The sequence below is a fragment of the Cololabis saira genome, chromosome 22, assembly GCF_033807715.1.
Source record: "Cololabis saira isolate AMF1-May2022 chromosome 22, fColSai1.1, whole genome shotgun sequence".
In the NCBI taxonomy this organism is placed as follows: Eukaryota; Metazoa; Chordata; class Actinopteri; order Beloniformes; family Belonidae; genus Cololabis; species Cololabis saira.
The window spans coordinates 25,568,268-25,584,471 of NC_084608.1; the positions used below are offsets into that span (position 1 = coordinate 25,568,268).

The window sequence follows — 16,204 nt, forward strand, 5'->3', positions numbered from 1 at the left end:
CCAAAACGAGACGAAATGTTCTACCAAAGATCCTGAATCTCCATGTTTTCAGTAGTTTCCTCTGGTTTAGTTCTGCTGCTGGGTGACGTTAGTCCTCAATCCCAGTTGCTGCAGTGGGGAATCAGATCCAGAAGATGCAGCTGCAGGTTAGAGGCTGATGCCGTTAACGCAGAGCTCTAGGTTCATGTCAATTAAAAACAAAGTTCCATAGAGAAACGCGGGATCTTCTCTGGGGCTGGAGAAGAAGAAGATCCATCTTTGGATACACTTTCCTACATAGACGTGGAAAAGAAAACCCAATGTGTCGTCGAAAAAGAAAAAGATGGGGAGAAATGCGGAAAAATAAACATGTCGTAAACTCAAATTAGAGTCTTCTGTATCTGGAATGAATGTATTCTTGAGTCTATAAAGTAACAATAATATAATGATAAGATAACCTTGTTTGAATTGTAAAATAGGTTTGACTAAATACAATCTTTGACTAAAATAAGACTAAAATGCTCAGACTTTTAGTTGACTGAAACTTGACACGACTAAAAGGAGAATGAACGTGACTAAAACTAATAAAAACTAAAATGATAGCTTGACCCAAAGACTAGACTAAAACTAAAACTGAAACAGTCTGACAGAAACAACACGTGTGTCCAGGGATGATCGAGCACGGCCTGGTGGACTCGTCCCACTACCGGCCCAAGAGCAGCTCGTCGGAGGAGCCCGCGGTGCTGGAGGGCGTCGTAGGAGCCGAGGAGTTCGTCTCCGTGTCCGTCACAGACATCGCCATCGCCAGCGCCGGCCTGGAGCTGGAGGGTCTGGAGCCCGACCGACCCGCAGCCGAGGGCCAGACCTCGGAGGACGAGCACCTCCTCAAACCCCCCGCCTGCGCCTCCCCCGAGTCCTCGGAGAGCGACTGGGAGACCCTGGACCCCAGCGTGCTGGAGGACGGCGCCGCCAGGGAGCCGGGCCAGGAGGCCCAGGAGCAACCGGGGCAACCGGAGCTGCCGGACGCCTTCCTCTCCCAGCCGGACGTCCCCATCACCGTGCAGCCGCAGTCGGCCAGCGGGCCGGGGGGCGTCTCCCAGGGCCTGGTGTCGGGGCTGGAGGAGGACCAGTACGGCCTGCCGCTCGCCATCTTCACCAAGGTAACCGCGGTTCTGTCCTCCGGGGCTGGGTCTAGTTCAGTGACACCACAGGTTGTCTGTCCGTGTCGGTGATTCACCGATGCAAGGTGCAGCCTCCTGGTACAAGTCCAATACAAAAAAAACAAGAAAAAGGTTGTCTGCATCGTGTTGATTGATCCCCAGATCACCAAACGGTGGTGTCCGAGCAGTCGGATCTGCAGAGGAGCTTTATCCTTCCTTTGCTGTGATTATTGCTGGTTAATTTTTTTTCTTAAATCAGAATAATATAGAATAATAATCCAAATAAAACATAACCCTTGTGCTCCCCTTCAGGCCATTTTCACACATTTTAGTCATTTTTCTGATATGATTTAGTAAGTATCAGGGCTGTGTTGTAAGTAGGTAAGTAAGTAAATTTTATTTATATAGAACCTTTCACAGACAACGGAATGTCACAAGGTGCTTCACAAACACTAAAACATAAATAATAACACGAATAAAACACTACAATAAAAGTAGAAATACGATAAAAACAAGACAATACAGATAAAAACTCCTAGAATAAAAGTACATCAAATCAACATGATGGTCATAAAACAACCCTCTCACTACTGATGTTTAAAAGCTTGGAGAAACAGGTTTTAAGTTTGCTCTTAAAAGCATTGATGGTGTCCAGAGAACGTAGAGACGGAGGTTGATTGGTCCAGAGCCTCGGCGTGATCTCCTGGCGTCGTAAAGCTCTGGTCACATGATCTCAGCGTGGAGTGCAGGGTGTAGTAGGTCCTGGATGTGGGAGGGGGCAGTAGGTGTTGCAGTTTATAGCATCAATTCATGTTTTCATGTTTATCATCACGGACCCTCTGGACCCTCGAGCCAAAATAACTGCTATAAAATCCTTGCACATCAACATGTTTTTCTGCACAAGTCTATTCATGCGAAACCCTTCAAATGCCAGTTGACCCTCGATATTTTGTGATATTTAGTGATTTGTTTGTTTTTTACTGAAAGGACTGGCATCATAAGACATGATAAGATAAGATAAGACAGTCCTTTATTGATCCTCAGAGCGGAAATTCTGGTGCTACAGCAGCTCAAAGTCGGACAACATGAGCTCAGACTAAATAAATAATAAAGATAAATTATAAGTATGAAAAATAAAAAATAAAAAAATACAGTAAAAAAGAAACTGAACAACTGTACTGTAAACTGAATTAGTGTAGATTAGATGAGATTAGATTGTCCTTTATTCCTCCCTAAATGGGGAAATTCGCTTTGTACAGCAGCAGTACACACATCACACAATTGCAGCGAGAGGGTAAAAAAAAAATATAATTACAAAATGTAAACAGTTTATACATTGGGATGAAAATAAAAGTAGTGCAGTATGAGAAAAAAAGGGAAAAAAACTATAAACATAGTAAGTACAGTATAATAAAAAGTGTGTTATACTTATATAGTATAAATGAATAGTGTGCAGTTGTTGTTGTTGTTGTTGTTATTATAAATACAATCATGTCCAAGTCCAGCAGACAATGAAAAACGGTGGAGTGGGGGAGAGTAATGTGAGTGTCAGGGGGGTGTCAGGGGGGTGAGGGTGACATGTAATCAATCATCTAATCAAACAGGTGTTTTAAAGCAGGGGTTCTTAACCTTTCTGACCTTGGGGCCCAATTTTTTCAGTACAGAGTGGCCCGGGGCCCATTAAATATTAAAATTGTATAGCAGGGGTATTCAACTAAAACTTTAAGAGGTCCATTTAGAGAAGATTTACTCAAGCGAAGGTCCAGAACATCATTATATATATATATATATATATATATATATATATATATATATATATATATACATACGTACGTACGTACGTACGTACGTATGTATGTATGTATGTGTGTGTATATTCAAGTAGCCTCATAGTTGTATCAACATCTGCATCTGACTGTTATATTAAAAAAAGTACATTTCAAAAATATTTGCCACTTAACATGTGTAACTTGAATTACACATATTTTTTTCTCTTAAAAATAAAATTGATTTTATTTTTCAAATGCTATCTTATTTTATTTCTCTACCAGCAGTTTGAATTTCCCCTTTTCTTTGTTAATTGTCTCAACACATTTTTATAATAAATTAATATAAACACATCTTAGCAATTGAAAAGTTTTGCAGTTTGTCTTTCTTCCCCATAATCTTATGCCCCCACTTTCTGTCGTTCAGTGAGAGAACTGAGCTCTAATTTCTCCTGCCAGGACTTTAAATCTGGGCTGGATGGTGTCAGGTTCTCATACACATGAGAAGGTGCTTATATTTAGTTTTAATTATGTTCATTGTGGAGAAAGCTGCCTCACAGCTGTATCTGGACTCAAACATGGGTGTTTTAAGATTTTATTTATTTAAGATATTAAATTAATCAGTTGTCAGGACTCAGCGTGTCGGGTTTCATCCGAGCCTGATCAGCTGCGACTGACACAAGCCCGCAGCTCTCCGCGCTGCAGCCCAGTCACTTTCCGATGCTTTTGCAACAACAGTCCAGTCCAGCAGACACTTCAGCCCACGCATCTTCAGCAGTAACGACGGAGCCCGCCGCCGCCCGAGCGGCAGCCGACCTCCGCGGCCGCGGGGACGCGTCGGCTCCCGCTCAGTCGGGCGGCTCCTCCGGCTCTCCGGCCCGCCTCCTGCGGGGCAGCTCCCCGGGAGTCTCGTCTCCTTCTCGGCAGCGAGCCCCAGGTCTCGCCGTCCGCCCCAGGCGTCCCGCCACGAAGCCGCCGGGCAATCACTGGCAAATCACGCCCCCCTCCCCCCTTCTCATGGTGGCTTCAATTACGTCCGCCTTAAGCCTGAATTATGGTTCCGCGTAAATCGACGCAGAACCTACGCCGTAGAATCCCTGATCCTGGTGGATCTAAACGTACTCTGTGCAAAATAAATGATTTTTTTCTGTAAATACACACCATTTCTCTTACTATTACACGTACAGCTAGCTCAGTGTCTTCTTCTCCTCATTTGGTCGGGAGTTGCTATGCAGTCCCGCGGCCCTCGCGGCCCACACTTACAAAACTGATTTTATTTTTCGCGGCCCACTAGATGGCGCTCGCGGCCCAACGTTGGGCCGCGGCCCTATGGTTAAGAATCACTGTTTTAAAGGGTTAATATCCTGAAAATGACTGAATTCTTGGTACTTTTGAGCAGATTGGAGACGGTTAGTGAAAAGAAATGTAAATGCATGAGGATTTTAGAGCAGTTTTGTGTGAAGTAGGAGGTATTACCTTTAAAGCCTTTAAACAGGCACTAGGTAGTTTAACTGGAAGAGCAGGTCAAACCAGAGAAAAGATGCTGGGTGCAGCACATTTCCTCAAAAACATGTGTATTTGTTTGAAATATACGTCGTATTTGTGCAATTGTTGTCAAGGAAACAACTACTTTACTTTTCACTCCAAACGCCCTTTTATATTTCTCCAAAACTGACCACAGTGGACAGCCATGGTTTCCATGGAAACACACACAATCAGATCCCATTTTTCTGCGTTTCTGTGGGTGTAAACGGGTTGCTGCGTTTGCTGCAGTCCTGAGCTGCACGTGAGTTGCACGTGAGTTGCACGTGAGTTGCACGTGAGCTGGACGTGAGCTGGACGTGAGCTGGACGTGAGCTGGACGTGAGCTGGACGTGAGCTGGACGTGAGCTGGACGTGAGCTGGACGTGAGCTGGACGTGAGCTGCAGAGCTGCAGAGATGACGGCTCAGACGTTGGTGTCTCCTGCAGAGGTCACCCGGCTGGCTGCTCAGCAATGTTTAATTGTCTGTCTCGAGGGTTATCTGGGGATAAATGATGGTCAGGCCACCCGATTTTTAGCGATCAATACAAGTAGTCCAGTTTCAACCTCTAGAAAGCTTCGGTCCAGTCATGTTCGGGGGTTTCCCAGCATCCCTGCCCGACCCGCAGGGCCCAGAATCGGGGCGTAGATGCCAGTCGTGTTTAAAAGTAAACTCACATTTCCTCCTCCTTCAAACCGTTTGAGCCTCCAGCTCGTAAAGATCCAGCTTGGTTAATAACTGACGATAAAGATCCACATCTGACATCATCAGCAGCTGTAAACACGGCGACCTTTGCTGCTTCTCGTTGCCAGGGTTACCTGTGCCTGCCCTACATGGCCCTGCAGCAGCATCACCTCCTGTCGGACGTGAGCGTGCGAGGCTTCGTCGCCGGGGCGACCAACATCCTGTTCCGTCAGCAGAGGCACCTGAGCGACGCCGTGATCGAGGTGAGTCCCGCCGGTTAACGGTGACCCCCCCTCCCTCGGTCGGGGGTTGGAGGGCTGACGGTCCTGACGGTCCGCTGCACCCGCAGGTGGAGGAGGCCCAGATCCAGATCCAGGACCCCGAGCTCAGGAAGATGCTGAGCCTGACGACGGCCGACCTGCGATTCGTGGACTACCTGGTGAAACACGTGACGGAGAACCGGGACGACGTGTTCCTGGACGGGACGGGCTGGGAGGGGGGAGACGAGTGGATCCGGGCGCAGTTCACCCTCTACCTGCACTCCTTACTGTCCTCCGCGCTGCAGGAAGGTAGGACGACTGCTGCTCTGGAAATCTCTTCTCCTACACCTTTAATCCAGCAGGAAACAGGTCTCACTTCCCCGTCTGACTCAGCCACGAGTTGGAAAGTTGAGAATTTGAAGCTTTATGAAATCAACTTAAAACATTTATGTATTATTAGATTTGTGCTCAAAGTTACGGACAAAACGATAATTACGAATTTAAAAAGCCTCCTACACACACAAATTGTTAAATACGCACAAATCCCACAACTACAGATACGCACAAATGGTTTTGAGACTCTTTTCTCCAAGAAGCCTCACAAATTCGTACATCGTGCATTTAAGGACTGGTGGAAAGCTGGGACATCTGAATTTTCATCTGAGTCCAGCGTTATTTCCCTCGATACTTAGTTACCTACCCTCAATTTTTATAGACTATTACAAAGTAAATGTTTTATAACCACGGGGTACTGAGATATTCTTTCTTACCACAATTGTTCACAATTCGTTACAAGTTTCGAGGTAAGTGATGGTAGTATGCCGGACGGCTGACTAGAGAAAGTGTAGTTTAACCTTAAAATATTGCAAAAAAGGCTGCAAAACAAAGTCCACTTGATGAAAAAAGATTGAGTGATTTATTACCTTTTTAAATATTGTCCAGTGAGCCAACAAAAATGCAAAAATATAGCAGTCAGGCTAAATATATTTACAAAATACTAATGAAACCATTGGTCTACAGCAGCTCAGCCCTTCTCATGTAAAGGCTAGCCCCTCCCACTGGACCATACCACCTTAATTAGAATGAATTCATCAATTAACCCCCACAGGTCATTTTCTATATCCAATTACTCATTACACCAGGAAGCACAGTGAAAACTGCCACATTAAGTATTGAGGAAATAACGCTGGACTCAGATTAAAGTTCAGATGACCCAGCTTTCCACCAGTCCTTAAATGCACCACGGACAAATCTGTGAGGCTTCTTGGAGGCTTAAAAACACACAAATCAAGTAGTACGCACACACAAATGTTGGATTTTCTCTCCATAATTCCGTCACATCTATTTGATTCACTTGTAAAAGAGAAACACAAACCCCCAGATGTTACGCTGAGGTTCAGAGGACCTTGTTAATCTCTCTGTTTCCTCAGATAACGAGAGGCTGCTGGTGGATTACGGGGCTCCCTTCGTCTCGGCCTGGAAGATCACGCACAACTTCCGGGTGTGGGACAACAACAAGCACCCGGCCATGACCTCCATCACCCCGGGGTAGGTGGACAGGAACTTGAGGTCCATTTTATTAAAGTTTATTTTAGGAGTTTATGTATTTCTGTCAAAATGTTTTGTGAGTTTTGTCTTTGACTTATTTCGTGTTTTCTGTTGCAGCCACCCGTTCCAGGGGCAGTACAGCGTCGCCGACGTCAAGTTACGCCTCTCCCAGTGAGTCTCTTTTGCTTTTTGAATCTTTCACAGTTCAGGCAGGTTTTTATCTTTATTTGCTAATTCTTCTTTGTCAGATGAATAATTTAGGTTTTTTAATTATCTGACATGTTTCAGTGATTCCTTTCACATTCATCAGTCACAAGATGGAGTGTGTGACTCGTCATTCATCAGAAACATGTCTGGTAATTAGAAGAACCTAAATTATTTGTCTGATAAAAAGATTTAGCTAATTAAATTGTAATTTATAGATTAGATATAGATAAATTAACTTTATTAAACCAGGTTTTTATTCGTCCCTAGTTCTCAGCTCGTCTGAATCATTTTGTGTGCGCTGCTGCCCTCTAGTGGCCATAAAACAACAAGCAGAGATAAAAGTTATACTGTAAATGCAAAATGAATGACAATAACAAGTTCTGATTTATTCATTTTATTTATTTATATTTTAAAGGAAAATGTATATAATGTAGCATTTTAATAAAATATAAATCCGTTTTTATCATAATGAACAAATCTAGTTAACTTTCCAATAGGAAAGATCAATAAACATGATCCTGATCTTTACATATAAGTGGCAGAAATACATTTTTACTCACTAAAGAGACATAAAACAACGTACATCCAATTAAAAGCTTAGATTTTTCTAAAAATTCTGCTTTTAAAATGTATTTACTTTTTTTTGAAACAACATGAAAACAGAGGAAGGATAAATCAGAATATTTGGGATTGAGACTTTGGCTCCGACTAACGATGTGTTGTCACCTTTACAGGCCGCCGTCTCTTTTTAGAGCCGGCTGTGAATCCTTCATGAATACTGTATGTCATGGGGGGGAGGGGGGCAACACCGCGTTGGTGGGTGGAACAGGTGGGGGTTGGTGGTGATGGGGTGGGGGGGGGTCTCGTATCAGCAGCTCCAGTTTCCTTCCAGGAAGCGAAGAGGAAAGATGACTCCGCCCACAGCTGGAGCATCGCAGCTACTGTTACACTGACTGCACACACACACACTAACACACACTAACACATATATATATATATATATATATATATATATATATATATATATATATATATATATATATACCTATACACACACACACATACATACACACACTAAAGCCTGAGGTATGGTTCTGCGTCAAAACGACGCTGTGCCTACGGCGTGTGCTCTGCGTCAATGCAGACCACGCGCCGTCACTGACGCATACCTCCAAAAATTGTAACTACGCGTCGAGGCGACGCAGACCAAACGCAGACGGAGAGGGCTGCGATTGGTTCGCTTGGTAGCAACGCATTTCAGGTTTCCGGTTTGAAGCAGTCGTGAACTTTCAGCGCTCTTTTCTTTGTGTATGTGTGATTTTTTTTGTTTTGTTTTTTTGCACAATAGTTGTCCTTATCTCTTTGATTCACTGTGACCGGAAAAAGTCGGATAAACCATTCAGGAAAAGATCGCTAACTAGCGGTCGCGGGGGGTACTGCACCGCGACGAAATGGAGTGACGGAGAAGTCCGAAGGGTTCACGACGGCGTCACGGTGACGGCGTGTGCACGGCGTTGGTTTAAGTTACATTTAAGTAAACATAAACATCGTTTTTGATGATTTAGTTTGAGTTGATAAACGTGGATCATATATGTTATCCATAAAGGTTTATTGAAGTTTGAAAAAGAGAGTAGTGAAGCAGGTGTCCCCCCCTCACCCCCCCGGGGGGTAAAATGAGCCGTGTGCCCCGCTGCCCCCGAGCTTCAGGAATGATGGTGACACATCCTGCCTCCCCCGCGGCGACTTCCCGGGGCTCTGAATCCAACCCCCCCGCCTCCTCCAGGACCGGCTTCTGCACGGCGACCCCCTCACGGGGGTCAGAGCCGCTTCCTGGACCTGCAGAGTATAAAACTGCAGACAGGAAGTCTGGCTGCTCGCCACCAGAGCTGCTCTCTGGTTTCCCGCCTCCGCGTTGCTACCGGAGTAGACTCTCAAACAGGGGGGGGGTTGTGTTAACGTAGTCAGCTGATAAACTAATAAAAGTTATGAATACCAAATTATATTTTAAAGAAAATTTATGTAATGTAGCATTTTACTAAAATAAAATATAAAGCTGACATGTTTTTATTATTATGAACAAATCTAGTTAATTCCTAGTGCAAGATCAATAAACATGATCCTGATCTTTACAGGACTGTCTCAGAAAATTAGAATTTTCTGTAATGCAATTACAAAAACAAAAATGTCATACGTTCTGGATTCATTACAAATCAACTGAAATATTGCAAGCCTTTTTATTATTTTAATATTGCTGATCATGGCTTACAGCTTAAGAAAACTCAAATATCCTATCTCTAAAAATTAGAATATTCTGGGAATCTTAATTTTAAACTGTAAGCCATAATCAGCAATATTAAAATAATAAAAGGCTTGCATTTCAGTTGATTGTAATGAATCCAGAATGTAAGACATTTTTGTTTTTTTAATTGCATTACAGAAAATAAAGACTTTATCACAATATTCTAATTTTCTGAGACAGTCCTGTACATTAATAAGTCACTTAATTTGAAGTAAAAATACATTTCTACTTAATAGAGAGACATAAAATAATAACATTTTTCTAAAGATGCTAATTTTAAAATTATTTCCAGAAGAATTAATTTCAGTTGCGCTCAAATGACACGTGACTTTTTATTTATTTACTTTTTTTTAAACGACAACATGAAAATGAAGGTCCCAGTCTGGCCTTCTGCAGGAGGTTCCCCTTTATGATCCTGGTCCTGGTCCAGATTTGTTCCCTCCTAAGGAGAGTTTTTTCTTGCCATTGTTTATGTAATAATTGCTCGGGGGTTTATGTTCATGTTCTGGGTCTCTGGAAAGCGTCTAGAGACGACATCCGTTGTATTAGACGCTATACAAATAAAATTGAAATGAATGTAATTAAAAATGGATGATCAGAGACACTGGTCTCACATCCACGTTGCCTTGGAGACAGAAAAACATCCATCTCTCAGGGTTTCAGCTGGATTGAGCCAGAGAGGATTTCAGTTCACTGCTGGAAACAAAACTGAGAGAAGATCCGGAGTTGCAGCTCCGAGCACTTCAAACTCAGTTGTTTGTGATAAAATAATTTCCGAGTTTTTAATCGCTGGAATCTGACGCATCACCATGATAATTCAGGATGATAAAGGTTGTAGAGGAGCGTCATGTGACCCGTGAGCCAGAAACCAGCCTCTGTTTGCAGGAACGTAAAACCAGAAGTAACGGATCACAGGTCAGATTATTTGCGGAGCACGTTTATAAATAAGTGTTGACTTTCCTGAGGGGTGATAATTGGAGGGACATGACACCGCAGACGTGTGTGGACTCCGTGACCCGCCGGGTTTCCTTTGTGGCTCAGTTGCAGCTCTTATTTATTTATATCTGCGTCCACCGGTGCTCGGACATTTTCTCCTGGCGGCTGACGGCTCATCCTGATTTCCTGCGTCAGTAAACTCCGAGTTATTTCCCTGCAACCTGAGACCCCTGATGGGGGGGGGGTGGTACTCCCTGTTGTTGGGGGACTGGGATGTGGGGGGGCGGTGTCGGGCACTGGGCGCTAAAATAAGGCCGACCTTTTTCATGTTGTTGGAGTCACATGACCAGCAAAACCTGCAAAACTTCACTTTTACTTTTGTTAATATTTGCAGAACATTTGATACACAAACTTCTGACACATTCACCGCATTCTGGGGAAAAAAGATGTTGAAATTATAAAAAAAAAAAGAAGAAATACAGGTTTGTGTCATAAATTATCATAAAAAATTAAACACTAGCTCGAACAAGAAACTATTTCTTATCCAATTTTCCACTAACTTTTCCATAATTCCTAATTTATCATATTTGATACGGAGACTCTAAACCAGGGGTATTCAACTAGATTAGGCATGGGGCCACACCTGCAAAAGGACTGTATGGAGAGGGCCGCACTGAACATTTTGGGGTTTTCAAAATGTATTTTGCACTCAAAGACGAAGATTTATGTATATATAATACATTTGTGCTCAGGAATGAGCAGGATAATATATCTGTCTAGTTTACATATGAATTATGTATTAATTGTCTCCAGATTTAGTAATTGTGAATGTTAAATATAATATAATCAGATAAAGAAATATTATTTTAAATGCAAGTTCATTTTGAAACCATGCATTGTGCAAAACTTAATGAAATTGATATTGACCTACTTTTAATAAAATACGCCATAATGACAAAGCACCACTTTCCACCAAGATTTCCTTATTTGATTATTATATTAAGCATTGAGCACAAGCATTTCAGTCCATAGTAGCCAGTTTGATGTTATAAATAAGCAACCAAAATATTAACCATAAGCTCCTTTATTTATGACACATCTATTATATCAGCAAAACAAAACAATCGCATGAAATTATAGGAGGCTTAGAAGTCTGTCTGAAATGCAAGGTCCTCATTTAGAGATTCACATGAAAAAAAATGTCAGGCCAATCCTAGAAGCCTAATGATGTAAACAAGTCCTCTATAACCGGAGGTTAATAACAAATAATGTGACAAACATTATCACTGTGCAACACTGGCAAAAAATCCGAAGTAGTAAAAAACATCTGTAGCAGAGATTAACATGTACAAACACTGTCCAATGAATCATTAACCAACTGAAAAGGCTACCAAGCATCTTAAACTTTTATTAATTAACAAAATGCGATATGTAAACGAAGTTAGTTTCGCTTACTTCGTCACTTCGGAAGTGACGCCGGCCGCCGACGATCGGGACAACACTACTTTCCCCCCCTTTTTTAAAACATGACCAGGGGCCACATAAAAGCTCCTGGCCCGCGGGCCGCCAGTTGAATATCCCTGCTCTAAACCACGCCTACAATCAAGAAAATGGAAAAAAAAAAAAAAAAGTTTTATACAATAGAAAAAAATATCGCTCAATGTATTCATGATGATATAAAAATATAATTTAGAAAATCTTAAAAGACAATATTGGGGGTGTTTTATTTTTATTTCGGTATGTAAATAACACTGATGGGTGGCAGGCTCCGCCCCCTAAAAACTCAAGTGGCAGGCTCCGCCCCCTAAACCCGCCTCCTGCATGCAGATCTGCAAAGAAGTGGTTTCTAACAGGCATTTTATTAAGCTGTCGGAGTATTGTGTCAGCTTTTTAAAAGAGGCCATAATACAGGATTTATTTACTAAAATTTAAGTCCCTTTCTGGCAAATTCCCCCACGGAAGCTGCTCAAAAGAGCAGAAAAGTGTTTTCAAAAGCAGCGGTAGGACAATAAATAACATCTCTCTGAATGAAGGGGGGGGGTTATTTCTGGACACAACTGTCTGATTAGCGGGTCGTGAGTGACAGGCTTGTTGCCGTGGCGGTGCTGCCGTTGCCGGGGTGACGCAGCAGCAGGATTCTGCTGAATGTCAGGTCACCGGGATCCACGAGAAATGTTGCATGCTGGGAGGAGCCGGCTCGCCCTCTCGGTCGTCACAGGTTGATTATTCGGCTGTCAGGAAGTGCGTTTCCTGGAAAGATGGGAGGAGAGAGGAGGAGAGAGTGTGCTCTGCTAGCTTCATCTTTCTTTCCTTTTCCTTTTGCAGCTCTGTTCAGAACAGCGAGCGAGGGAAGAAATTCGGCAACGCCATGATGACGACCAGTCGCAGCGTCGTGCAGACCGGGAAGGCCGTGGGTAAGAAACCCAGATATCAGATATCAGAGCCGCAAAGTCCGGGAGACGGAAACGATCAAAACTGAGCTCCAGTTACAAACAAGCTGGACATCAAACATATTTTATTCACAAGAAAACTTGACTTTGACTTTGATTTGTTTAAAGAGCCAATAAAAGAAGCTATTTTTTTATCCAATTTTTTACTTTTTCTTTAATATTTCTGAGCGTGGCACTCTTTAACCCCAAAATTCCTAATTGGTCATATTTAATTGCGAGACCTCTGAACCACGCCCACAATCAAGAAATTAGAAAAAAACTTATACCATAGAAAAATATTGCTCAGTATATTCATGATGATACAAAACATATTAATTAGAAAAACTAAAAAAGAGACAATATTGGAGGTGTTTTATTTTTATTTCAGTATGTAAATACCACTTTGATTATCATTATAGGGCATTATGGGGTGAATGGTGAAGAAATATTATTCCTAAATCTGGTCAAATTTGTGAGCAAAAATGTCTCCGCCAATGGAGTAAGAAAGATTTTTTGACTGGAACCAGCAAAATAGTCTGAAAACAGTCTTCTTCCTTATAGAAACGAGGCTTTTTAACTTTTATAAGAAATTAGTTTTTGCAGTGTATTTGGAGATTTGTTTGAGGAACGTTGCCTCGTTTTTGTTTGATGCTGGACTCGATAAGTCTTTCATCAGGCTAAAGAAAACAAAGATAACGGGGGTCCCCCGTTGATTTGTTGTTGTGTCCCTGGCATACAGAGATTTCTCCAGAATTTTTAAAGGGGACCTATTATGAAAAACAGGTTTTTTCTTGCTTTAAAGGTATTGTGACATGAAAAACAAATTTTTCTTGATTTTTTGTGTTTTGTTGGGTGTCTTGACATCAATTACACCCAAAAAACAACGAACTTTTAACATTCAGTGTATTGTGTGCTTTCTGGGATTTTCCGCATAACTGTGCAAAAACGGCGCATGTGGTTTGCTGGCGGGTCGTTACGTAACGATCCGCTAAATCACCGCCCCCTCCACCCAGCTCCCTGTCTCCTCTCCTCTCCAGCGCACCATAAAGGCCGATTTATGGTTCCGTGTTACACCGACGCAGAGCCTACGGCGTAGGGTTACGCGGCGACGCGCACCGTACGCTGAACCCTACGGCGAAGGCTCTGCGTCGATTTAACGCAGAACCATAAATGAGGCTTAACATGGAGCTGTTTAGAGCCTCTTTTGTTCTCATCATCGGAGGACAACTGCTAAGAAGACCCGTGGCCACTGACTGGACTTAAGATAAGGGGACACTGCTGCTTGCATGCCTTTATTTTTGTGATTGTTTGCTCTGGTTCGCTGCTTTTCCGTGCTTCGCCTGTCGCTCCCGGCTTAACTCTCCGATGCCGCTGTGAGCGTATGGTTGGAGGAGGTTTGGAGGAGGAGCGGGGCAATGATTGACAGGAAAGGGGGAAGAGGAAGCTTTTTTTACGGCGCAAAAAAACACTGTCATAAAAAGCCAGGAATGGAGTACTAGAGTGAAGTTTTTCTTGTTACACTCTTTTAGACACATTTGAGGGATGTTGGCCAAGACTTTTAATAGTGTTAAAAGCATGTTAAAAATGATGTCACAATACCTTTAACACATATAAAGTGGTCTCCTCTCAGCCTGCCAACTCAGAGAAGGAGAAAAGCAACCAAATTCTGCAGTGTCTGTACAGCCGCCCGGATGAGCCGTCCAGTGTGATGTGGATCTACGAGCCGTTCAGATTCTGCTCCCGTCGTTACGTAACGACGGGAGCGATTTACATAGTTTGGCCTCCGATGCGTGAAACCACGCCCACAACTAACTCCACCGGCCGGAGCTTCCGCTATTTTTTCATAGCGGTGTATCGCGTCATTCAGGCAGCCAATCAGCACAGTGCCTCATTATCATAGCCCCGCCCACTCAGAATCCCGCATAGATAATGAGGTTAGAGAATGGGAAGATAAAGACGTGGTTTAGAGGCTGAATTTCTAATTTATTTAGCAAAAACAATCAAAAGCTTGTTTTTAAGACATTCAAAGCTTGTTTAAAATAGGTATTAGATGCCATAATAGGTCCCCTTTAAAATCTATTATTTAATAGATATTTTGCTCTGCAGGTGATGAGATGATACAAATCTGTGTAGTTTTAAACTGTTGATGTTTTTAGTCTGTCGTCTGCTCTAAAACCCGTCTTCCTCCCTCAGGTCAGTCGGTGGGCGGAGCCTTGACCAGCGCCAAGTCAGCCATGTCCTCCTGGTTCTCCACGCTGTCCCACCCGCCGCCGGTGGCCGGTCCCGGCTCTCCTGAGCCCGCCGGCACCGAGGTGAAACCCTAAGCATCCTCAGAGACTCTTTCTCCTCGTCCACGATGGCGAAGCCCGAGGATGAGCGCGGAGGCGCCGCGGACAGAAACAACCTCCTCTCCTGAGACTCACCCCGAGGCCTCGGCCCAGAGACCCGGGACTTTTCCCAGCGCAGAGACGGACCGGTGCCGGTGCAGCACTGCGAGGCGGGAAACGCTGGAACATTCAGGACGCCGCATCACCTCTCCGCCGCCCGTTTCTCTCTGCTGCTCCCCCGACACGCCGTCTCCGGTCCGCTGTGCACGTCCTCGACAGTTTACTCCGTTTAGCTACTTACGATGCTGCAAAATTATGCCAAACAATCTTCTGTGGAAGGATTTTTAACCCCCTTAAAAAAAAAAAAAACAAGGTTTTAGCAGATTTTAAATCCAGGCTGTAGTGATGCTGCGGTTGCCATGGTGACAACGTTCGGGTGAGGAGTTAAAACTAACCAAAAAACCACAAGAATCCGAGCAGATTTGAGTAAAAACTGAATTTCTATTTCATCCCTCCTGACGGGGATCTGACATGTTGAGGGACGGACGACAGGAGAGTTCATGACCTCTGCTTCACTACGGCTGGATTCATATTTAACCACGTTTTCCCGGGAGCTCTCGTCTTCCCGTTCATGATTCCTGCACCGACAGACATTTTCATAAACTTCCTGAACCCTTGACGGGTTGAAATCAGCATCATCATCCATTTTTCTGCAAAAACCTTCTCCATTATCGCTCAAAAGTATTTGATTTACATTATTAGGGACCATCGCTTTTAAACCCAGTGAAAGTTTACACTCCCTTCCTCCTGATGATGATGATGATGATGGATCCGGGTTGGTTTTAACTCCTGAACGTTCCTCTCAAACTGTCACGTTACGTCTGACTTCACGAAGCAACAACAAATTACACAGCCGAGATGATTTTTTTACTTTGTTTTTTAAACATTTCCCAAAAAACCCAGTTTTGGCAGAACTTGAAAGGATTTTCAGCGTCTTTCCTCGAACACGGAAACATGTGACTTGAGAAATACAAACACTTTTTTGAGGGTTTTTCTGCTTTGCGACTTCCTCGGAGCTCTAAAGTCA

General features: G+C 43.3%; 1 protein-coding gene across 1 annotated transcript in view; it reads left to right on the top strand.

Annotated features, from left to right (window-relative positions):
• avl9 (AVL9 homolog (S. cerevisiase)) overlaps positions 1-15,511 on the top strand; it is a 30,686-nt gene extending 15,175 nt beyond the window's left edge. The window contains exons 10-16 of the mRNA XM_061713545.1: positions 649-1,139; positions 5,240-5,374; positions 5,461-5,680; positions 6,802-6,919; positions 7,037-7,090; positions 12,687-12,775; positions 14,984-15,511. Of these exons, the coding sequence (XP_061569529.1) occupies positions 649-1,139; positions 5,240-5,374; positions 5,461-5,680; positions 6,802-6,919; positions 7,037-7,090; positions 12,687-12,775; positions 14,984-15,114 (1,238 nt within the window). The 3' untranslated portion in view covers positions 15,115-15,511. The remainder of the gene's footprint in view (positions 1-648; positions 1,140-5,239; positions 5,375-5,460; positions 5,681-6,801; positions 6,920-7,036; positions 7,091-12,686; positions 12,776-14,983) is intronic.
• The last annotated feature ends 693 nt before the right edge of the window (positions 15,512-16,204 follow it).